The 23,583-nt window shown below is 49.6% G+C and overlaps 2 protein-coding genes and 1 non-coding gene across 34 annotated transcripts in view; 1 reads left to right on the forward strand and 2 right to left on the reverse strand.

The window, feature by feature from the left end:
* The window catches only part of LOC147004346 (uncharacterized), a 56,825-nt gene extending 37,497 nt beyond the window's left edge, over positions 1–19,328 (reverse strand). For 2 of the 27 annotated variants that reach the window (XR_015047397.1, XM_085839353.1), the window contains exons 1-3: positions 18,688–18,851; positions 18,501–18,566; positions 13,090–13,191 (exon numbers count right to left, since the gene is read on the reverse strand). The gene's annotated coding sequence lies outside the window, so the exon portion shown is untranslated. Of the gene's footprint in view, positions 1–13,089; positions 13,192–18,500; positions 18,567–18,687; positions 18,854–19,197 lie in introns of those variants that run through there. The other 25 variants (XR_015047405.1, XR_015047404.1, XR_015047406.1 and 22 more) reach the window with 19 other exon arrangements.
* Positions 7,045–7,208, reverse strand: LOC147004349 (U1 spliceosomal RNA). Its single transcript, XR_015047476.1, has one exon. It is a non-coding gene; the product is annotated as a U1 spliceosomal RNA (small nuclear RNA).
* On the forward strand, positions 18,930–23,582 carry LOC147004350 (C-C motif chemokine 27-like). 6 transcript variants are annotated; one of them, XM_085839347.1, is made up of 6 exons: positions 18,930–18,987; positions 19,284–19,351; positions 19,567–19,626; positions 21,860–21,957; positions 23,112–23,244; positions 23,426–23,582. In XM_085839347.1, the coding sequence occupies exons 2-6, from the start codon at positions 19,305–19,307 to the stop codon at positions 23,580–23,582; spliced, it is 495 nt and encodes a 164-aa protein (XP_085695473.1). In that variant the 5' UTR covers positions 18,930–18,987; positions 19,284–19,304. The 6 variants fall into 6 exon arrangements, with proteins under 6 accessions (XP_085695473.1, XP_085695474.1, XP_085695477.1 ...); XM_085839348.1 differs by having other exon boundaries at positions 21,878–21,957; XM_085839351.1 differs by lacking the exons at positions 21,860–21,957; positions 23,112–23,244; positions 23,426–23,582 and adding an exon at positions 19,741–19,902.
* The last annotated feature ends 1 nt before the right edge of the window (position 23,583 follows it).

Below are 23,583 nucleotides of genomic sequence, written 5' to 3' on the forward strand. Positions count from 1 at the left end.
CCTGAGCTCTGAGCAATCTGTTCCCCAGCCTCCACCTGACACCCTGATGCTCCCGGAACCAGCCCCACAGTGAAGGACCTGGCCCAGGTCTCTATGTGCTCCTCACACTCTATCCAGCCACACAAAGCTTGCATCAGTTTGCAAAGTTCACAAGAAGCCTCAGACTTTTCCATCTTTGCCACCTAGACAGGCGCTTAAGCATCCAGGTGTCTCAGGGACAAGGAGTAGGGGAACTTCAGTGAGGATTAGAGGGTGGGCAGAAGCTCCACTCTCTAGGAGAAGTTCTCGATCCCCCCCCACGCTCCCACTCCACCCCACCCTCATCCCCAAGTTGCTCCCTCTAACACTCTTCTCTCTCCTCTGCCCTATTTGCTTCCTTTCTGGGTCTGGATGTTTCCTCCTCCAGGAAATCATCCCTGACTCAGACTGGGTTAGGTAGTTTTGCTTCCTCCCAGATTCCCAAGGCTCTGTACCTCTCCTCCTACACACCACCCACCTACAGCAAACACACAAACACGCACACACACACACACACATAGCACTCATTACAGTAACCTATTTTTGTTAGTTTGTCCTTCTCCCTGGACAAGGGTCATATCTGTGTTGGTTTCCAGCAGATCACCTGGCACAAGATAGGGAATCAATAAAGATTTGCTTAGAGAATGAACAGATACGTGAGAAGGGGATCAGCAGCTGTGGGGATAGCGCCATCTTCTATTCCGTCCATTCTAAATCCATTCTAGACCAGGTTTTCATCTCAGACAGTCTGAGCAGCCCCATCAGAACAATCCTAGTGCCAGACCTAATAAGATACTGACTAGGAGCCAGGGATCAGGGAAGGAAGACGGGCCCACAGGGTGGAAGAAAGAACAGCGAGGGAGCCTTGCACGACTCATCATGGAAATGCCTTCAGTACACACAGGCTCTGGGACTACAGGCAACACTGAGTCTTAGGGAATGAGTCTCCTGGGTCTGGAGGACAAGGCCTTTGGCTCTTGGAACAGCTCACAGCAATGCTCTGTGCTTAGGAAGCTTCCTGGGTGTGACCTCCAAGGACCTGTCCGGTGGGAGAGGCAAGTCTGAGTTGCTAAGGTCAGATAGAAGGTCAGATTCTCTTTCCCTTGTCTGGGGAGAGAAGCCATCATTATATCTGATATACACCAGCCAATAACCAAGCCAGACCTGTCTGGGCAAGCCTTTAAAAGGAAGTTGTAGGGGAATTGTGCTCCCCCTTCCCGCTCCAAGTCTCAGGCCTCCCCATCTTTGCTGTCCCAGACAGGTGTTCAGACATCCAGATGTCTGAGAGCTCAAGTGTCAATAGGAAAGGTGGCAGGAGGGAGTCACAATGGGGTGAAGAGGAGGGGAAGAGATCCTAGAGCGACAGGAAGCCTGGTGGCCTCTTCCTCTTCTCCCACAGACAGGTGTTCAAAACCTCAAGTATCTCAAGTCTCAGAATCACAAAGGATGGGACAGATGGGGATAGTTTCCAAGAACAGTTGCTATGGAGTGAAAATTGTTTCCACCACTTGTGGGAAATTACCCACCCATTCAAGCATCCACACATGCACTTACCCGGCTGACCTCCATTCATATACCACCCATACCCGCTTCCCTGTACCAATCCATTAATCCCTCTGTAAAGTCACCCAGTCGTGGACAACTCTATCTCCCACAGACAAGAGATTAAGACGTATGGGGAGGGAGACGTTGCCTCAGATCTTGCTCAGGTCTCAGGGGAACCAAGAAGAAGCCAGCTTGCTTTCGAAGCAGACACAAATCCTCCCTCTGGTGCCTGCAGCCCCAGAGAAATATAAAGAATAGAAGAGGCAACCATGGGGGCCCTGCCCAAGGTGCTACCAGGACAGAGGCCCTGGGACATTATTATCCCCATGGCAAGTCCTAGTGTCTGGACCTGTGTCACCACCCAGTCTCCCCCATCACTGAGTGACTCTGGGCAGGTTTCTTCAACATTCTCCAGCCCAGGATTTCCATGCCAGGTGTCTGATTGCAGGAAAGGGGTGACTTTTGAGTCCTTCCAAAGACATAACTCCTGGATCTTCAGATCTCAGGTTAAGCCTCCAGCCTTGTACAGGCTCCCCCAACATCCAACATATCCAGAAATGCTCCTGCTTCTTAGCTCCCCAGAGGCCATCCTCTGGAAACTAAGGGGAGGCTAATGCTAAGGAAGAAAGAAAATCTAGGAGCCAATGGCACACACAATGTGGTCTCCTGCTTGACTAAGAAAGCCTAGGAAATCAGAAATGTAGGGAGTGGACACCCCGTTAGAAAGAGGCACAGAACCACCCTCCCACTCCTTTAGCTACTAGCTTCTGCCTTAGCTTCTTCTGTTACCTACACCCAAGCTGTAATGACACCCCCACCACCTTAGCACTGGGTCTTGCTCTCTCATCTCTCTAGCAGCAGGGTGGGGTGGGGGACGTGCCTCCTCCTGCCCAGCCCCTCAGCACAGTAGCCCATCTGTCTCCTGCCTCTCTAGAGCTCACCAATGAGGATTACATCTCCGTTTATCCCAAGTTCTGCTTCCTTACATCTCTGACAACGGCAAAGATGCTAGTTCTCTGGCAGGTAGCATGGACTCCTAACTCCTCAGACAGGCTAGGTGGCTTGTTGTACACTCTACATGGACCCTTCCTCCCTGGGCACACGGCACCTACTACACAGGGCATGACATAGGTTGATACCTACTGCCCTAAAGACTCATAGCCCCTGAAGCTATCATCTCCCTGCTTTCCCTGCTCAGGGAGCTCCAGCCTTTCAAAGTTTCTTGCCATTAACATCAGCTGAGAATCCCCAGGGGGAAGAGACTGGGCTTTATCCATCTCCACTGCCAGCATCGCTTTGCATGGCTGGCACAGAATAAGCCCCAACATGTAATTAAGGAAAACAAACAAATTGAGAATAGTTCCTTCCCAATGCATGTGCGCACACACACACACAGGCACACAGACAGACAGAGAGAACACACAGCACACAGAACATAGAGCACACACCCAGTTCCCAAGGCAGTCGGAGCTGCCTCTGTTGTGGAATCGAGTGCTTGGCTAGAGTCAACTCCAGAAGGTTTTGATAATCCAATTTCAACTTCTCGGCAAGCCCCCACCCCATGCCACCCCCTTCTACCCTCCGGGAAATTCAGAATCAGCAGAAAAATCTTGGAAATGGTCTCATAAAAAAAAAGGCAAATTTTCCAACTGGGGAGTTTCCTTCAAAACCAGGCATTTCTTGAGACACCAACCTTCCTAGATGCTCTCTTTCCCAGGCTTGGTCTATGTGGATGAAGGCGGCTCTGTAGTGATAGCTAATTCTCTATGGGAGCTTTCTAGGTCCTGGGAACTGATGTAAGCACTATGACCGATCTCACACCGTAGGTGGGAAACATGAGGCACAGAAGGGATGTAAGCTGCCCAAGCTAGACAGCTAGGAAATGTCAGAGCTAGGGTTCCAGCGGGGGCAGTGTGGCTCCAGAGTGCTACAACACATACCGCCTTTCTGTATTGGCCCATCCTGGAGACCAAAAAAAAAAACCCAGAACAGCAGGACGGGACCAATCTGAAGGTATAACCATTACTTTCACATGGTGAGCATGTAGCAGTTCAGGCCTTCATCTATGTTATATCATTGTGCCCTCAAATAACTCATAAGATAGGTATCATTCCTGCCATTGTACATATACACGGAAACTGTGGAACAGAAAAGGGGCATGACCTCTCACAAGCAGGAAGCAGCAGGCCGAGACTGAAGCCCATGCGGGCCTGTTCAGTAGTACTTGAACTGAGGGCCAGAGGGCTGTGATTGATGTCTAGTTAGGGTGGAAAGACTTGGCTTTGCTAGGAAGACCTGAAGTGGGGGAAACAGGAAGAAGTGAGTCTGGGAGACACAGGCAGTGCTTGAACTCAGAAATAGAAATGGCCCCTGGAGAGCAGCCAGCCTCTTGACACTCTCCAGCCGAAGGGCAGTGAGATTCTCCAGAGCTTCAGTGAGGGAATCTGCTCAGGGTTCAGCTGTCCCAATGTCAGCACAATGGAATGCGGGGCTAGAATGCAGTGCTCGCCCTCTCCTTATTCCCAAGGGCAGGACCTGGTGAGGCTAAAGGGAGAGGAAAATGGAAGAGCAGGATTGGGGATCCAGGGGACTAGGGGTTCAGTGTGTGTTGTTTCTAGAAAGGGGCGGCAGCCCACTGGTGGGACAGGGGACTGAGCGTGCCTATGTGCTAGCCTGCCAGGACCAGGTCTGAAGGTCAGTGGATTGGTAACATCTTGTGAATGATACACTTGCAAGAACCATTTCTACTTCCTGAAGGGTTTCAAGCAGGCAGGCAGAGGGCAGGATGCAGGAACTACCTCTGAGGACCAGGGAGACCGTACCCTTTTGCTGTGCCTAGGACCTTGGACTCTTTTCCTTTGGCTCCAGTGGGAAGAAAACGAGCCATCCTGGCCCCCAACCTGGTATAGGTGGGAAACCTTAAGACCAGATGCAGTGATGTTAGAGTTCTAGGTCAGTTAGACACCCCTCCCCTCCTCCCCACCCGCCACCCCCCACCCCCCAGTGCTTTGGATCTCAGACTCTCCATATCTGGAAGTCTGAGCCCGTTTCCATCAACATCCCTGTCACTATAATCTCATGCCCATCAGGCAATCATTTCAAGTATCCTCCCCAAAAGAAAGTCAGCCTCTCTTGTCAGGATCCCAACACTGTAAAGAACTCAGTGATGTAAGAACACCCACCCTTGACAAGAAGTCCCAGCTCCTGTTGTATCTTCATCTGTGACAGCACCACCATTAACGTCAAGTTCTCGTCATTGTCACCAGGCCACCACTTCCCTCAGTAACACACAAGCCGGATAAGGAAGGCCAGAAACTCTGTTCCACTCCAGGGCCACCACTTTAGCAACTATATACATGACACCTCCTAGTGTGGCAGTGCTATGGGTCAGAGCTCGTGACTCTCCATGTTAAGTAGGGCCTCTGGGAGTCTCAAAGCTGTCATCATAGAGGGCCCCACCAAACCTCTTCTCTTCTCATTAAAGTACTGCTTTGCCACTGGCTGCAACCCACCATACTTATTCATGCCAAGCTCTCTTCTGATTACTGGCAACCCATTTAATACGCTAGATGGATATGGTCTCAAGGCCTCATGGAGAGCCCCCTGCTTTTAGAAAGCAAACAAATGTATCATTAGGACTCTTACATGCAGGTCGCTGATGCTCACTGACAGAAGTGGTGATGGGAAGGCCCTGGGAAGATGCAGAAACCAGCAAGATGAGGGACCACAGGAGGACCACTCTCCAGCCATGCAATCCAACTAGGACAAACATGGATCGTTCTCTGGGACAGCATGGTGCCTTGACCATTCTCCAGTCATAGTTTTAGACAAAAGATAGAGTCCCTGGGGTGAATTCACTTCCCATTTGTCTTATTCTTGATCTACAGTCAAAGAACTAAAATCCAGTGGATTCTCTGCCCACTGGGAGGAGCTTCCAGGACTATCCGCGTGAGCCTCTTCTTCTGTTCTTCCTAAGATGGACCAGGTCACTGATGATATATCAGGTCCAGAGGGTAGCCAAGAAGTAGCTATATGTAAGGAATATGGAGCTTGTACTTAAGCATGGAGCTGGAGTGTTTGTCCTCAGGATTATGAGGCCCTTTAACAAAATAAGGTAGTTTTCGAGTAGGAAGAGGAAAGGAACAAGGCTTGGGTGGGAACTGGACCTTCCCTTCTCCTCTCAATGGCTTGAGTATGGTTTCCTATGAAACTTGTGTAGAAACATAATCCTCATGGACAGATGAGAAGGCAGAAACAACCAAGCTAGAGTGTTGAGGTGAGGTCCTTGTGACATGATTAATCCCAGCACTTGGGAGGCAGAGGTGGGCGGATTTCTGAGTTTGAGGCCAGCCTGGTCTACAGAGTGAGTTCCAGGACAGCCAGGGCTACACAGAGAAACCCTGTCTCAAAAAAGAAAGAAAGAGAGAGGGGGGGGGGAGGGAGGGAGGGAGGGAGGGAGGGAGGGAGGGAGGGAGGGAGGGAGGGAGGGAGGGAGGGAAAAGAAAAGAAAGTCATCACCAGATGTGGACCATTAGCCTTGAATAAGAATCATAAGTCACAAAATGACCTTTCTGCAGAATTTAACCAGTGTGTGATAGTGTCCAAGATGCAAAGAGCCCAAACTCAAGTTTGCCCTTCAAGTTGTTCTGAAAGCATATTTTTCAAGATAGGAAGTCACTCCATTAGTTTGGTGTGTTGGCAATAGCTCAGAGGTAGTACACACGTACTTAACGTATCCTCAGCGATAGATGACAGATTAGATAGATAGATAGATAGATAGATCCTCCACTTGTATAGATAGCCAGCCTACCATCTGTCACCTCTGAAATAACAGCTTCGACTACCCTGTAAGATGGACATTATTTCTGTCACCACTTCTACTACCTCCAAAATCAATTCTCTGCTAACCCTGCTCCTTTTCACTGGGTCTAGCTTCAAATCCTGGGCCTTGAAAAGTCTGTCTGATTAGCAAAGCCTGTGCTGTATCTGTGTCTCCATTGCAGAAGGAACTGGAGAAACGAATCTGTGGTCTTGGGGTTCTAGGGTGCAGTAAGCAAGGTTAACAAAGCAGGACATTCCTCAAACATCAAAAGGTGAAGTCTGAGCAGTGAGACAGCGTGATGTCTCAACATGGACACATCCCTATCTTCCCCATCCTTGACTTAAAATGTTAACATAGTATCTATCACCTTTGCTTGTACAACTCAAAACCACCTTCCCCAAGACAGACAACTCAAAACATTAGCAACTAGCACATCTGTTAAGCTCAGGTTATCATTAAAACACACACACACACCATAGACAAGGCAGCTTAAACAATAGAAATTTATTTTTTCACAATACTAGACTCTAAAAATCCAATATCTGGGTACCAATGTGGTCAGTTTCTGGTAAGGGCTCTCTTTTGGGGGGGTGCCTTTTTCGTGTGTGTGTGGGGGGGGTGTGCAAGAAAGAGAGAGAATACTTTCTTTTTTTTTTCTATAGGGGAGAGCGCGAACGCAGTCCCCCACTACCACAAATTATGCAGTCGAGTTTCCCCGCATTTGGGGAAATCGCAGGGGTCAGCACATCCGGAGTGCAATGGATAAGCCTCGCCTGGGAAAACCACCTTCGTGATCATGGTATCTCCCCTGCCAGGTAAGTATGAGAGAATACTTTCTTACAGGGCCATGCTCCCACTGTATTATGGCTCCTATTTTTATGAGTTCATTTAACTCTTTTCTATCTTTGAGACAGGGTCTCATTTGCCCAGGATCACCCCAAACTCACTATATAGCTGAGGATGGCCTTGAACTACTAATCCTTCTGTCTTTACCTCTTGAATGGAGGTGCTTAAAATCCTGTCTTTAGATATGGTTGTGGGCTGGAGAGATGGCTCAGGGGTTAAGAGCACTGACTGCTCTTCCAGAGATCCTGAGTTCAAATTCCCAGCAACCACATGGTGGCTCACAACCGTCTGTAATGGGATCTGATGCCCTCTTCTGGTGTGTCTGAAGACAGCTACAGTGTGCTCATGTACATAAAGTAAATAAATAAATAAATAAATAAATAAATAATATTTAGATATGGTTGCACTGCGAATAAGACTCCATTATATGAATTCAGGTGGGCATGATTCGGTCTACAACAATATCTAACTCCCAGATCTCAGGGTGGCATTCTTCCTCCTCTTGCTTGTGATCATATCTCTCTATTCTGTAACCACCAACCTGCCTCTGATTGGCAGGACAGATTGGCAGGATAGATTGAGTTACGCTGTGCTTACAAGTGACACCAAAACCCGAGCACTTTAACAAAACAAAATTCTGCCCCCACACAAACACTGAGTGGCTCTGGGTCCAGGTAAGCACTTAGTCCATCTGTGCTCCATGCGGCAGCGTGAGTGACATCCGAGCTGCTTTGATCTCGGCACACACATCCCCATCCCCGGTCCCACCCATCTCAACACACATCCATGATCAGTCAAGGAAGGCGAGGATGTCGGCAAGGGAGAACACTTTCTTAAACGTTTTTGATCGCAAGTGACATGTGCCACTTCTGTCCATGATTGTTTTAGTGGAAAAGTGTCACATGATTTCGAGAGCAGAACTCCAGGGAAAAGAACTAAATCCAACTCTTGGTGGGAGGAATAACGGCGGCGCCATAATAAGCTACAATCAAGAGTGGAAGGAAGGAGGGTGAAAGAGGAGGGGAGCCAGCAAGCACAGATGGAAGGGAAAACTCGATACAAAAAGCTACAGTCCAGCGGGATGGGGTGACACACACCTTTAATCCCAGCACGAATGAGGAAGGGGCTGACAGATATCTGAGAATTCAGGGACAGACTGATCTATATAGTGTGTTCGAGGCCAGCCAGAGCTACATACTGAGGCCCTATCTCTTTAAAAAGAAAAGCTATCTATAGTTCTTAGCTGCTCCTGGGGTTCAGTTGGTGTTTGCTATTCTCTTCTGTTAACCTTTTATTGTGTGGCAATTGGTACAGACACTTCGAGCCCTTCTGACCAATTTCACTATTACCATTAGAATAAAATGCCTCATGGGACCCCTCTTTGAGGAGACTTAAGCTATTGCCTAAAGGAAAAGGCAGGAGGGAGAGGGAGAAGAGAGAGAGTAAAGGGAAAGGGGAGAGGGTAAAAGGGAGAGGGGAGAGGGAGAAGGACAGGGGAGAGGGACAGGGACAGGGGAAAGGGGAGAGGGACAGGGACAGGGACAGGGGAAAGGGGAGAGGGACAGGGACAGGGGAAAGGGGAGAGGGACAGGGGAAAGGGGAGAGGGACAGGGACAGGGACAGGGACAGGGGACAGGGAGAGGGAAGAGGGAGTGGGGAGAGGGAAGAGGGGAGAGGGAAGAGGGGAGAGGGGAGAGGAGGAGGGGAGTGGGGAGAGGGAGGGGGGAGGGGACTGGCCTGGCTGAGGTCTAGGAGACTAGGAGGGAAGCCTATAAAATGAGGGGAGCCTAGGAGGCCTGAGGAACGTGTATGGAAAGGAAATGGGAATTGATTTGAAATACTATGAAAGATTTTAGCCAATGAGTAACATGATCACGTTTAAAGTTTTAAAAGACCCTTTTGGTGGCCTGGAAAATGGATAATATAGAAACAAGAGTCAGAGTCGCCGCCTGGAAGGAGATGATCCTGTCCTAACCTAGGAGGAAGCTGTTGGAAACGAGTTGGGGTTCTAGACATAGGTATGAACCGCAGCAACAGATTGAGCGGAGAGGTGCTATCTATGAAGCATAAAAGGAAAAGAAAAACCCAGGATGACAGCAGGCTTCAGTCCAGAGCCCCTGGAGGGATGGCAGAGGGGCGGTGACATTCTCAGAGCTGGGTGGCTGGGGGAGGAGACAAGCTAGGAGGGAAGTGTTGCGAATCTAGAAGTTGCTTTTGGAATTAGACTTCTGTCAGAATGCGCAAGAAGAAAACCCAAATAGGCAGTTGGCTCCACAACCTGGAAGCCAGAAGTGGATCTCTATTTTCCCCGGTTCGGCAGTTGGCTGAAGTCATGGATTTCTTGCTCTTATCTCCGGGGTCTGCGCAGCCTCTCCTGCCCCTGTCCTGAGCGCATCCCTGCCTCCATCCCTGTCCAGACGCCCCCTCCCCCGTCCCCGCCCTTTGCAGGGCAGTTTGCAGCACCGAACCCACTGCTCTTTAAAAGTCCAGGCACTAGCTTTTTAGCCTAGCATACAGGGCTGCACACTGGCGTTGGATCAGCCACCCCCTTGCTTCACCCTCAGGAATGTGACCAGAAATAGCTCCCTCAGCCCCCACGTCCCGCAGCCTCTCTCTTTCTCTACTGCCCCTCCCGTGACTTACCACATTGGGATAACTACAATTCCTTTGTGTCTCTGAGTCTTGGTGCTTGCTGTTCAACCTCCCTAGACTTCTCAGCGCCCCACTCGCTTTTAAAGCTCCCTCCGTATGAGCTCCCCTGCCTCTCTCTAGTCCTCCAGAACAACACCTTGCTAGCTCGCACCAGTCATTTCTGCTTCGTTCCCAAGGGCCCCAGTTTCCTGAATTTCTCCAAATGAGTTCAGTCCAAGATCAAGTACCTCGGGGATCTGAGTAGATAGCAAGTGCTGAAAGAGGAAGAAATTAAGAAACAAACTCTGGCCATGAGCTACTTCAGGTTCCAGAGGGATGGAGACTGGGAGGGGGGGGTGCTGTGCTGTTGCTCAAGACTTCCCCCATCCTGGTGTCCCAGCTCTCCTGGAACTCTAACAACGTCCACCCATTCAGGGCCTGCGGAGCCAAGCGCTGCTCCAAGACCTTCTGGACATGATGAGATTTGGAGAAGCGCAGTAAGTGAAATGGACCCCTCCCCAGGGCCGGGGACTTTCAGAAAGCTGAGTCACTTGCTTTCCTGCTCAGTTCTTTCTGGAATATTACATCTGTGTTCAACCAGAGCCCAATGCTACCCGGGCCAGGAGCGTCACACCTCATTTAGCCCATTCACTGGACTCCCTCTGCGGGCCTCAAAGTTGAGATCTTAGGCCAGGCCTGTGTCCTCCTTCTCCTAGGCATGGAATGTCCCCTGCAGGTCCCGTGAAGCTGAGTTCCACAAAAGAACAAATTGAAAAGAGCATCCCCAGAATTTATCTCAAGAGACACAAGCCAGGAACGGAAACACAAACATCATCAGTTTTTCCCACTCAGCTAAGAAAACCATAACTGTGTAGAAGTACAAAGTAGGCACATATCTATAATACCAGCACTTAGGAGCTGAGGCAGGGGAATTGTAACTTTGAGGCTACCCTGCGTTACATAATGGATTACAGATAAGCCTGGCTACAAAGTGAGACATGTATCTAAAAAATACACACACACACACACAATTCTTGAGCTGGAGAGATGATTCAGAGGTTAAGAGCACTGGCTGTTCTTCCAGAGGTCCTGAGTTCAATTCCCAGCAACCATCTGGTGGCTCATGACCATCTATAATGAGATCTGCTGCCCTCTCGGGCCTTCAGACATACATCCGTGCAGGCAGAATGCTGTATACATAATAAATAAATCTTTAAAAAAAAATCCTTGTCGTGCTGGTCACTAGGAGTGGGGAAAGGAGAATGGGAGGAAATTAAGGTTATTTAGGGACCAGGTGCTAGGAAGATAGCCTCACAGAGAAGTGGGGGTACACATGATCAAGGCACAGCACATACACATGTGAAGGATTAATTATAGTGAACGCTATCACATTCACTGGAGTTGTTGTAACTAAACATAGAAAAGAAGAGCCCAGGGAGGTGGATCACGGCCGTGATCTCCATGCTGAGGAGAATAAGACAGGGAGCTGCTAAGTCAGGAGAATTAGAATCATCAGGAACTGCTCAGGACTACACAGTGAGCTTCAGGTTAGCCAGACCCTGAACGAGGAGAGAGAGTTAGGGGAGAGAGAGAAACTCCCACACAAATATATAAGTGTTGACACCTTCAAAGGACCCTAATGTGTTCCATACATATGTAGGTACACATTCACAATATATACATATGCATATGCATATACATATATATAAACTCACTATACATATATGTATATAGTGTATATATGTACATAAATGTAATGTATTCATTCAAGGGATTTATACATCTCATGCCAGAGATGTATAAATATATAGTCACAATACAGACTTACACAGACATGTACACAACAGCACACACAATCACAAAAGGACAACTCTCTTTTCCTAAGAGGAATGTTTGGAGGAATATTTTGAGAATCTATTTAGAGAGCACAGTGATAAACCAACTTAATAAATCAGGCAGTAGCCGGGCGTGGTGGCACATGCCTTTAATCCCAGCACTTGGGAGGCAGAGGCAGGTGGATTTTCCAGTTCGAGGCCAGCCTGGTCTACAGAGTGAGTTCCAGGACAGCCAAGGCTACACAGAAACCCTGTCTCAAAACACCCCTTCCCTCCCAAAAAAGAAAGAAAACGGGCAGTCTAGTGGAGCCTTGGGCGGTCTAATGGAGCCTGCTGGCTGGATCAGGTTGTCTAATGGAGGCTGCTGGCTGGACAGCCCTGTGTTTTGCTCAGTACTCACTTGGTTTTAGGTTTGGAGCAGTGCCGATAAAAATCGAAATAGATGCCTCAGAGGCTAAACACATTTACTCCTCTTGCAGAGGACCCTGGTTTGTGTCCCAGCATCTACATGGTGGCTCACCACCATCTGTAACTCCAGTTCTTGGGGTTCTGATACCCTTTTTCTATCCTCCATGGATACAGCATGTATGTGATACACATATATATGAAGCAAAACATTCATATACATAAAATAAAAATACATCCTTTAAAAGGGGGCTGGGGTAGAGGATTATTTTGCTCTGGTTATTGTTGTTGTTTTATTGCTTGTTTGGGTTTTGAGACAGGATCTCACATAGGCCAGACAAACCTGGAACTCACAATGCATTTGAGAGTGAGACTGAGCTCTCCTGAGAAGCTTCTCCCGCTTCGCCCGCTTCTCCCGATTTCCCCGCTTCTCCGCCTCCCAAGTACATGGTACTACAAGCTACCATGCCTGACTTGTGTGGTGTGGGAACCAAAACCAGGACTTCATGCATACTAGGCAAGCACTGGAGTAGGAATATTTAAAATGACAGACATGAGTCAAGGGCCCAGTGTTGGACAGTTCCAAGCACTCCGGAAACAAGAGTCAGGAGGATCAAAAGGCTGTCTTCAGAACTGGAGAGCTGGCTCTGTGGTTAAGAGCACGTACTGCTCTTGCAGAGGATCCGAGTTCAATTTTAGCATCCAGGCCAAGTGACTCACAGCTGCCTGTAACTACACCTCCAGGGGACCTGATATAGTATCTGGGCCACATACACACACACACACACACAAACACACACACACACACACACACACACACCAATTTTTTAAAAATAAATCTTAGAAAGGAAAAAGATGGCCTTCAACCCTGAATGAATCCAGGTGAGCCAGGCAAACATAGGAAATAATTTAGTAAGCTGGGACTCGATTTGGGTTATTCATAGCCCTCCCCTTGTAATAATGCACTTGGCAATTTAACTGCTTTACCTGTGTGTAGTGGACATGTGTAGCCCTCTCCAAACAATGCACTTAGCAACTGCAGAGCTCCACCGGTACACCTCCCTCTCTGAACAACAGATATCTCGGCTCCTGGTAACAATCAAATTTATACTGTTTCAATTCTCTCAACTGTATCCCCAGTGTATCCAGCTTAAAGGCAGAAAGGCTGATCTAGTCTGAATCAGTCTGGGGAGTATGTGGAATAAGTCAAACCTTGTCTTCAAGTAAACTCTGAGGGAGAAGGCCCTATTTACCATCTTCTTCCTGCATGCAATGGGATGTGAAATGATTAAAATCGGGGCATTATGGAAAGGCTCATGCATATAAGGAAAATGATTATGTAGCCTAAACTCTCAGTAACAATAGAAAACCACCCCACTGCACCGCTTGTGACCAAACTCTTCCTCTTTAACCCCATAAAAAGAAGCCACAGATAAGAATTAGACCCTTCAAGAACACCAAGCTACTCAACCCTAACAGTCCCTGACTCTTGCCTACTCGTGGGACTCTTTTTGTCCTACTGGGTTGCTTCATCCTGCCTGGATGTGATGTGCCTGGTCTTATTGTAGCTTGTTATGCCTTGTTTGGTGGATGTCCCTGGGAGGGCTGCTCTTTCCTGAGAAGAGACAGAGCAGGGTGGCTCTGGGGGACGGGGGGATAAAGGGAGAGACTAGAGGAAGAGAGGGAGGGGAAAGCGTGTCCAGGATGCAATATATGAGAGAAAAATATTGGGGCCCTTGTGGACCTTCACTTGTGGCTGGCTGCCCTCTTACAGTGTATTTGGATCTTGTCTACTGCTTTGTTCTCAACCCTTGCTACTTGTACAAACCTGGGTAAGTACCCATCTTCAATTCTTTGGGTAAGATGCCAAGGACCTGGAAGGACCCGGCCCAGACCCTGACCACCAGTAATATAAGGATGCAAATGTTATCACCTCTGCATCCTATCACCATTCCCCACTTAATGCCCTCTGTGGATGGGGTCTTGTTCTTATTGAAGATGGCCGTTCTTGTCATTTACTGATCTCCAAGCAGCGGCAAGCATGGCCACTAGTCACCTGAGGTCTGAGGGATTGTTTTAGATCTATTTTTAATATTATTTTAATTGTGTGTACAGGGTGGTATGGACACGTGTGTTCTGATGCCCTCAGAGGTCAGAGGCGATGGATCACTTAAAGCTGGAGCTGCACCAGCAGGCACTTGTGAGCCCCAACAGACATGGATGCTGAGCACCAAACTCAGGTCCTCCGCAAGAGCAGGCTGCAGTCATCCCTCTAGCTCCCCTATTTTTTATTTCTCTTTATTTTTGAGACTTCCATACAGACATAAAATGAAATATGATCATATTTATCCCCATTCCTTCTTCCAACTCCCCCATATCCTTCCAACACATCTCCCTCCCAACTTTTTTTTTTTTTTCTGTTTTCTTTTTTGATAAACCACTAAGCCCAGTTAGTGCTGCCCACATGTGCATGGGTGTGGGGCCATTCACCGGAGCATAAGAAACTGGCCAGTAGCCACATCCTCCAAAAAAGAATGATCCCTGCCCCACCCCTCACAGCTATCAACTGCCAATAGCTCCTCGGTAAGGGGTGGACCTAGAGTCCATCTACCCCCTCTATGACAGAGTTTTGGCTAGCTGATCTTGTGGAGGTCTTATGTAGGTAACCACAGCTTCTGTGCATTCATGAGTAGGCTAGACATGTCATTCATGGTGAGAAAACTGCATTTTACAGCATATCTCCCCATCCTCCGGCTCTTGCCTGCTTTCCTCGCCTTATCTACTGAGATCCCTGAGACATAGCAGGAAGAAAAGGGTTGATGCAGGTGTCCTGATTATAACTCAACAGTCAGTCTATCTCCAGTCTAAATCCTCACAGTCTCTGGTCTAGCATCCAAACATCAAATCTCATGAGAGGCTCTGGTTAGTCGCCCAGGCCTTTAATCAGCCACCGTGTCTGAGGATTGGCATACTGGGATCACGGCAGTGTGGTTGATAGCCCCACCACCGCCGCTATAGAAAGTGGCAAACGCTGTAATGCTTCACTGGAGAGGCCGAAGCATAAAGAGTGCCATAAGTCCAAAGCCAGCCTGGAACACACAGCAAAACCTTGTCTCAAAAACGGTAAGTCAGGACCAGGCACAGTGGCACAGGCCTTTAGTCCTAGCACTTGGAAGGCAAAGGCAGGAAAATCTCTGTGAGTTCAAAGCCTGGTCTTTGTAGCAAGTTCTAGGACAGCCAGGGCCACACAGTCAGTCCCTGTCTTTGATGATGATGATGATGATGTAAAAATAAATAAAAGAGAAAGAAAAGTGGCCTGTATGAACAGAAACAGCCCTCAAGAAATCTACTTCATAGAGCTATCCAGAGACAACTTAAAATATTTAGTATGGCACCTGGTACTTAAGGATCAACAAATATTAATGTCATAACTGATCACCTTTAGAAAGGTAAAAGAAATAATAGAAGAGGAAAGAATAGGTGGTCAGTGGGAAGAGAAAGTCTGAAAAATGCAGACCACAGTTAAGTCCATCAGATTATATATCCCAAGGCTGAGAAATAAAAAACAGCCTAGCATCCCACAGTAGGCCCAGTGTCCCACAGTAGGCCTGGCATCTCACAGAAGGCCTGGCATCTCACAGTAGGCCTGGCATCTCACTGTAGGCCTAGCATCCCACAATACGCCTGACATCTCACAGTAGGCCCAGTGTCCCACAGTAGGCCCAGTGTCCCACAGAAGGCCTGGCATCTCACAGAAGGCCTGGCATCTCACTGTAGGCCTAGCATCCCACAATACGCCTGACATCTCACAGTAGGCCCAGTGTCCCACAGGAGGCCCAGTGTCCCACAGTTGGCCTGGCATCTCACAGAAGGCCTGGCATCTCACAGTAGGCCTAGCGTCCCACAGTAGGCCTGGCATCTCACTGTAGGCCTAGCATCCCACAATACGCCTGACATCTCACAGTAGGCCCAGTGTCCCACAGTAGGCCTGGCATCTCACAGAAGGCCTGGCATCTCACAGTAGGCCTAGCGTCCCACAGTAGGCCTGGCATCTCACAGAAGGCCTGGCATCTCACAGTAGGCCTAGCGTCCCACAGTAGGCCTGGCATCTCACTGTAGGCCTAGCATCCCACGATACGCCTGACATCTCACAGTAGGCCCAGTGTCCCACAGTAGGCCCAGTGTCCCACAGAAGGCCTGGCATTTCACAGAAGGCCTGGAATCTCACAGAAGGCCTGGCATCTCACAGAAGGCCTGGCATCTCACAGTAGGCCCAGTGTCTCACAGGAGGCCTGGCATCCCACAGCAGGCCCAGTGTCCCACAGTAGACCCAGTGTCCCACAGAAGGCCTGGCATCTCACAGTAGGCCTGGCATCCCATAGTAGGCCCAGTGTCCCACAGTAGACCCAGTGTCCCACAGAAGGCCTGGCATCTCACAGTAGGCCTAGCATCCCACAGTAGGCCCAGTGTCCCACAGTAGACCCAGTGTCCCACAGAAGGCCTGGCATCTCACAGTAGGCCTGGCATCCCACAGTAGGCCCAGTGTCCCACAGTAGACCCAGTGTCCCACAGAAGGCCTGGCATCTCACAGTAGGCCTAGCATCCCACAGTAGGCCTGGCATCTCAGAGTAGGCCCAGTGTCCCACAGTAGGCCTGGCATCCCACAGTGGGCCTAGTGTCCCACAGTAGGCTTCCTAAGCGACTCCCACTCTGAGCTTTCTTGAGTCTTCTCCACGTGCCCTTGGATTGTGGAGTCTCACTCACCCTCTCACTTGTTCCCAAGCACAGCCACAGAACATGCTAGCAAGGAGTTATCTTGAGACAAGCAGACCAGAACCAGGAAAGCCTCCCATGCTATGGCACGGCAGATCCCATCACCTCAGTATAAAATTCAGAGTGGCTTTCCTTCTTGGACCTCTCAACTGCCATATAAGTGCAGTACAGCACAAGACACCTTATGTCCTGGGCAAGGGCAGCCTTGGGGACCTGGCTCATAGCAAACCCAGGCTTCCACTGACCCTTTCTATTTCTAGTAATAAGTTGACTTATGTAATTTTTATATAATTTTCTCAGTAGACGCAGACAAGTTGCATCCTGAACCCACTTCCCAGGTCTCTCATCCCTCCTTCCCTCACTTCTCTGTGAACTGACCAACATCTCTCCTCAAAACTCCCTCAATCCTCAAGGATGGGAGAAAGGGATGCTTGGGGCTGTTTTCATCCTTGATATTCCTGAGAGCTCTGGAACACAGAAAAATGGATGAAATGCAGAAGGGTGGGAATGGCCAGGCCAGGAGGGCAGAATCTTGGCAATCAGAAATGCAAGGCACAGGGCTGAGATCTGTTTTTTAAAGAGCATTCTTTTGACTTTGCCAGTCCGCTCCACAGGAGTGGAGTTCAGAGGATGGCTAGGCAGGCCCAGCAGTGAGTCTGCACAGTCCTTGGTGGAATCTGAGAAGTGACTTCCTCTACCCTTGCCCTGCCCCTGTGATTGTGCCCCCAGAATATGAGGGGCTGTATCTTCCCTCCTCCAACCCTCACAGATCTCAGAACCATAGGGAAGAGGCAGGCATCTTGGTTTCTTTTCCGTTGCTGTCATAAAACACTGACAGAGTGACTTAAGGGAGAAAAGAGTCTACTTTTAGCTCACAGCTCACAACAGTCTGCCACGGCAGGAAAGTGAAGGCAGAGGGAGGTTACTCTTCACCCTGACTCCCAACCTTGAGAATGCCAATTTTTAAAGAAAATATATTTTATTTTTAATTATGAGGGGGTACATGCACATGAGGGCTAGTGCCCTTGGCAGCCAGAGGCGTCAGCTCCTCCTGGAGCTAGAGTTACAGGAGGTTGTGAGCAACCAATGTGGGTGCTGGGAACCAAATTCTGGCCCTCTACAAGAAGCTAAGCCATCTTTCCCACCATACCTCTTACTCAAACTCCTGACTGCTGTGGTTGTCAGAACTGAAACCAAACAAGAACTAATGCTGCTACTAAGAAGTTTAAAAGGGGGCTGGAGAGATGGCTCAGCAGTTAAGAGCACTGACTGCTCTTCCAGAGGTCCTGAGTTCAATTCCCAGCAAGCACATGGTGGTTCACAACCATTTGTAATGGGATCTGATGCCCTCTTCTGGTGTGTCAGCTACAATGTACTCGTATACAAAAGGGGAAAAAAAAGTTTGAAAGGGACCCTCCCCCTGAAAACAGGAAGACAATGGGGAATCCACCCGATGAAAAATATGGTTAACCAGCTTACTGACAGCTCCACCACCAAGTTAGCCCCAGGCTTCATAGGTTTAAGAGGACGGTCTTCACAATTGTTCCACTCTAGATGTCCGTACATGGTGTGAAAAAAAAATTAGATGATTTGGCCAAGGCCACTGAAATAAGACAGTTCCATACCTTAGCCTGCTCTAGGCTGTGTTCTCGCTGCTGGCCTATTCCTTCTGGTCTGAGGTCATTCAAGAACTGGACAAGAAAGAAAAACAATTGGCAAGGTAAAAGTCAGGAAAGTGGGGGCACAGGGGAGAGAGGCACAGTGAAGATGCACTTTTACTGCTGTCTCCAGCCAAGGTCACAGTCTACCAACCTGCGTAACACTAAAATCTGGCTCCATCCCAGAAAAGAGGGTCCTGCGTGTCTGGCATCTTAATAAACACCGACCATGCCCCTTAAGCAACAAAAATACAGTTGCCACCTTTTAACGTTTAACGGTTTGATCCCACCTCCTCTGACGAAAATCGGGTTCCTCCCCTTCCGGGTGATATGCAAGCCCCACCCATAGACTGCGAAGGTATCCCTGTGATGTAATTGTTAACGGTCGGTTTCCGGGGCGGAGCCAGGGAGGGCGGGGAGTTTAGGCTGTGCCGACCCCTGAGCCCCCCTTCAGGTGACTCCAGCCCCTCAAAATCTCCATCCAGGGCCTAAATGTCCCAGCTCCCCTGACGCTAGACCTCCCTCTTTGGTGACTCCACGTTCGGGTCCCTAGATAACCCTCCTCCTAACGCTTTAACTTCTAGTGATTTCCATAGCATCCATCCCATCCTGTCCCGATGTGACAATTGGCTTCCGGGGGTGGGGGCCACCTGCCTCAGTGTACCTGAGGACTATTCAGACTCGTCCTGGGATTGATGGCGAAGGGGACTTGCGACTGGGAATAAGTGTTCCTATCATGCTGCTCCCCAGGAACCGTTCGGAGCCCCGGACATGTCGCGATTGAGGAGATACGAGGTGGCGCTGGAAGCGGAGGAGGAGTGAGTGGAGGCGGGAGATGCGGAGGAGGGATGTGAGGCCCGGGGTGGGGGGTGGGGGGTGAACGTCCCGGGGCGGGCGGAGCGGGCCCTCGAGGGGCGTGGCCTGCCGCTGTCCAGCCCTTGGGGGGCGGGGCTTTCTGGAGGGCTCGGTTCCAGAGGTGGGGTCTGTGGGTCAGCCCCGCCCCTCGCGGTCCGGCTCTGCCTTGTCTTTGCAGGATCTACTGGGGCTGCTTCTACTTTTTTCCTTGGCTGCGAATGTGGCGCAGGGAGCGGAGGTGAGGGGGCTGCGATCTCGTGGGGGCATGAACGAGGTTCAGTGTCGGTGGACGGATGTGGGGGAGTCCAGGCGCCCCTGCCCCGCCTCATGTCATTGTCGGGTCGGCCTACAGCTCGGCGCACCCCCGGGAGCAGAAGCTGGAGCCTCTGCGGGGCCTAATGAGCTGTTTGTCGAGCGGCCTGAGGCCTGCTCCCCAGCGCTCGGGTCGTGTTCTCCTCTGTCGCACCCCCACCGCTGCTGCACAGACAGCCTGTGCATTAAAGATTTAAAGTCACGCCCACTGCCTTCCTGACTTTACCGCCGCAGCCGCCATTGGTGCTGGGAATCCCACGCCACACCTGCTGTTTCTTAACCCACAGGGCATCCCTCCCTGGTAGGAAGCCCTTGCATGTCTAGGACTCCATTGCTCCTAAGGGTCAGGCTTCTAATTACTATCAGTGACTGACTCCCTGCCACGCCCTCCCCAAAAGCACCCATACTGAGAGTAGGCCACATCTTTCCCCCCACTTATCAGTGTTCCCACAACTTCAGCTGTTACCACCTAACTCTAGCCATAACTTTGCCAGATGTCTAAAGAATCCTCTTTTCCTGGGAGTGGATATAAAACATTTTAGCCAAAGTTGAGGAGTCTGCTGTCAGTGAGAGGAAGGACCAGTTTCTAGAAGCTGTCTCCAGCAGTGTACCCCAGAAGAGTGACAAGGGTCGAGGGTCCAAGGTCCTTCCTATAGTTAAAACCCCAAACTGGCTCCCCCAGTCTGATGCCAATTTTTTGTTTGTTTTTGTATTTAATTTTTTAATTGTGTGTGTGTGTGTTTGTAATATGTGTGTGCCCACCACAATGCATACGCATGCAGAGATCAGAGGGTATGACCCTTTATGAGGGTTTTTCATCCATATGGCTTCCCGGGATGGAATTCAGGGTTTCAGGCTTGGCACCATGGCCATCCTGCCAGCCCCATCACAGTTTTAAAAGTCCTTGGTATCAGCAAGAACTAGCAGTTTGCTAAGAATCCTGCTACCCTAACCCCATGATTACTTTGTCCACCCAAATCACTCTGGAACCCGTTAACCCTTACAGTGGCTGAGAGTCAGACTGTCCTCTGCACCAGCACATAGACACACTGACTCCCATTCCAGAACAGGCACCCGAGGATTACGCTACGGAGACAGCCTGGATCCTGGCTGAGCTCAAAGCTGACTTTTAGCCTGGCACTGCCTCTGTCATAGCACACTGTGCTGGGAAAGAGGACTTGGCCTCCATATCTTTGGAGAAGCCAAAATAAGGAGAGAAGGGAAGCCAGGAAAATGTTTCTGCCTTCCAAAGATCTCTGGATTAACAAGCCCAGGGGAACTCACAATGGCAAGCAGTATAGACATGATGGTGGAGTGGGGTGAGCGGGGCAGGCGAGGTGAATTTCCTTAGAATTTCTTTTTTGGTGAAACACCCAAGCCCAGGGACAAAGATCTAGACCGGGAGTAAGAGAGAAGCTTCGGGTACCAAAACTTCAGGATGCATGGCCTCTGGCTCGTGGGTGACCTTCAAGTGTGCAAACTTTTAGCCATTCCCTCACAATTTCTGCATCGAAGACACCTTCAAATGCTTTGACTAGCCCTGGGTCCACATCTTCCCAGACTGTCATAAGACCTCTGAAAAAATGTCCAAAAGGTGCCTATGGGTCTTACCCTGGTCAGGAGGAAGCAAGGCCTTTTCAGTTTAGCCAAAGAAACTGCTCGGAGGCAGTGGAAGTCCTATCCCAAGATCTCTACTCCAGAGGATGGCTGGCCTCAGAGCAGGAAATTCAGTCTCCAGATAAGGGATGGATTCTTGGTGTTATGACTCGGTTTATATTTTAAATCCAGAGCAGAACTTGAGAATTGAAATCCCCAGATTAGGAGTCTAGGCCATTAGCCCAATAAACACACTCCTACTCTAGGCCGTTTACAACTTTCCAGAAAGCGTTGACTCAAAATGAGTAGGAATTTTGCATACAGATCCAGTTATACCCCAAGGCCCCACTGCAATACATTTGGATTTCCACATTGATTCCACTGAACCATACTAGTACATACTCATTTCTGATGGAAGGAAGCGTTGGGCGGGGTACAGGTGTTTGGGGTTTGGGGAAATGGGTATTTCTGAAGCTGGGTTCGGAAGGGTATGTTCCTTCAAGCCCAGAATGGAAAGACGGTAGAATTTGAATCAAACGAGACGACCTAACTTTGTTCTTGAGTCCGATGTCTCCAACAAGCCAGAGACTAAGTCTGGAAGCCCCCAGCCTCCCACTGAGAAGCTGGCATCCGTGGAACAAGACTAAGCAGAAGCAAGAAGGTGAGATTTGGGAGAGGGGCTTTGTCTTCTTGGAGTTTTGTTGATTTGTTTGTTGAGGCAGGATCTCACTATGTAGCTCAGGCTGGCCCCGGAACTCACTGTGTAGACCAGGCTAGTCTCAAACTCACAGAGATCAATTTGCCTGCTGAGTATTGGGAACAAGACATGTGCCGCCGTACATCCACCCACTTTCACCTGTTTTAACACCAGCAGCCTGGCACCCAAGGACTTTTATTTCTCTCCCTCATCTGCCTCAGTTCCCCTCCTTCATAGTAAACATCTCCCTATTAGCCAAGAAGAGTCTGTTTTAGGGTCCCATCAATTTCTCCTGATTAGAAAAATGCAGGGTGGGGCGGGGAAGGTAGTGGGAGGAGAAGATGAAGGCAGGTCAGTGCTGGCCTGCCTTCTGTTCCTACCCACTCACAAACTTCCATCAGAAGTGTGTATGTGTACTAATATGGTTCAGCACCATGACTGTGGAAATACAAATGGATTCCAGTGGGGCTTTTGGGTATAACTGGATCTGTGTCATTTCTGTCCGTGAGCACACATTCATGGGCGTGACTTCATGAGGTTACATGACCAACATATGACTGTGAATGTGTGGTTATGGGTGTGAGCGTAAATGACTATCAGGACACGCCACCGTGAACCACGGCTGTCCTGAGCTTCTGTAGCATCAGTCCCGTACACCATTCGCTAGCTCTCTCCCATCTTCTCCGTTCAGGGCTTAGAAGCCCATGGGGAAATGGCAGTCCGGGCAGGTAATTGGGTCACTGACAACAGGCCAAGAGTTAGAGCTCAGCATCACAAGATAAGCAAGGCATCACCACCCGTGTCTGAATCACCTAGTGCCCGAGGCAAAGCACAGCTAGATTAAAGCTAGGGGAGCAGGGGAGAAAGAAAGGAAGGAAGGAAGAAACCTCTAGGCTGAGCAGCATGGAGGGGCTCTCCTGCGCCAGCAGCCTCCTCCCGCTGTTACTGCTGCTTCTGAGCCCGGCTCCTGAAGCAGGTAAGTTCTCAAGAGGCCTTTGAATGAATGCTGAGTCAGGGGACTACAGGGAACAGGGCCCAGAAAGTTGGACCTCTAGCTATGTAATCAGAGCAGTTTGTGGGTCCAGACCTCTCTGAAGTGTGGCCCCATTGTTCTCCAGCCTTGCCTCTGCCCTCCAGCACTAGCTGCTGTACTCAGCTCTATAGACAGCCACTCCCAAGCAGGCTGCTGAGGAGGATTGTCCGCATGGAACTGCAGGAGGCCGATGGGGACTGTCACCTCCAGGCTGTCTTGTGAGCTCTACCCCCAACCTTGATACCTCTAACTCTGCCCTCAGTCTGAACCCCCAATATTCATCCCTAACTAACTCTAATACCTACCCGGATTTCCATCTGGCTTTTACCCCTAACCCCTGAACCCTACCTAAGCTCATCCCCCAAATGTGAGCCTAGCTTTGGACTTTTCCCTTCTCAGGCTTCACCTGGCTCGGCGCAGTGTCTGTGTTCATCCCCAGAACCGCAGCCTGGCTCGGTGGTTAGAACGCCAAGGGAAAAGGCTCCAGGGGACTGTACCCAGTTTAAATCTGGTACTACAAAAGAAAATGTACTCACACCCCCAACAGCAAAACTAAT

Source organism: Mus caroli, unplaced genomic scaffold, assembly GCF_978045245.1.
Source record: "Mus caroli unplaced genomic scaffold, Mus_caroli_1 scaffold_6, whole genome shotgun sequence".
In the NCBI taxonomy this organism is placed as follows: Eukaryota; Metazoa; Chordata; class Mammalia; order Rodentia; family Muridae; genus Mus; species Mus caroli.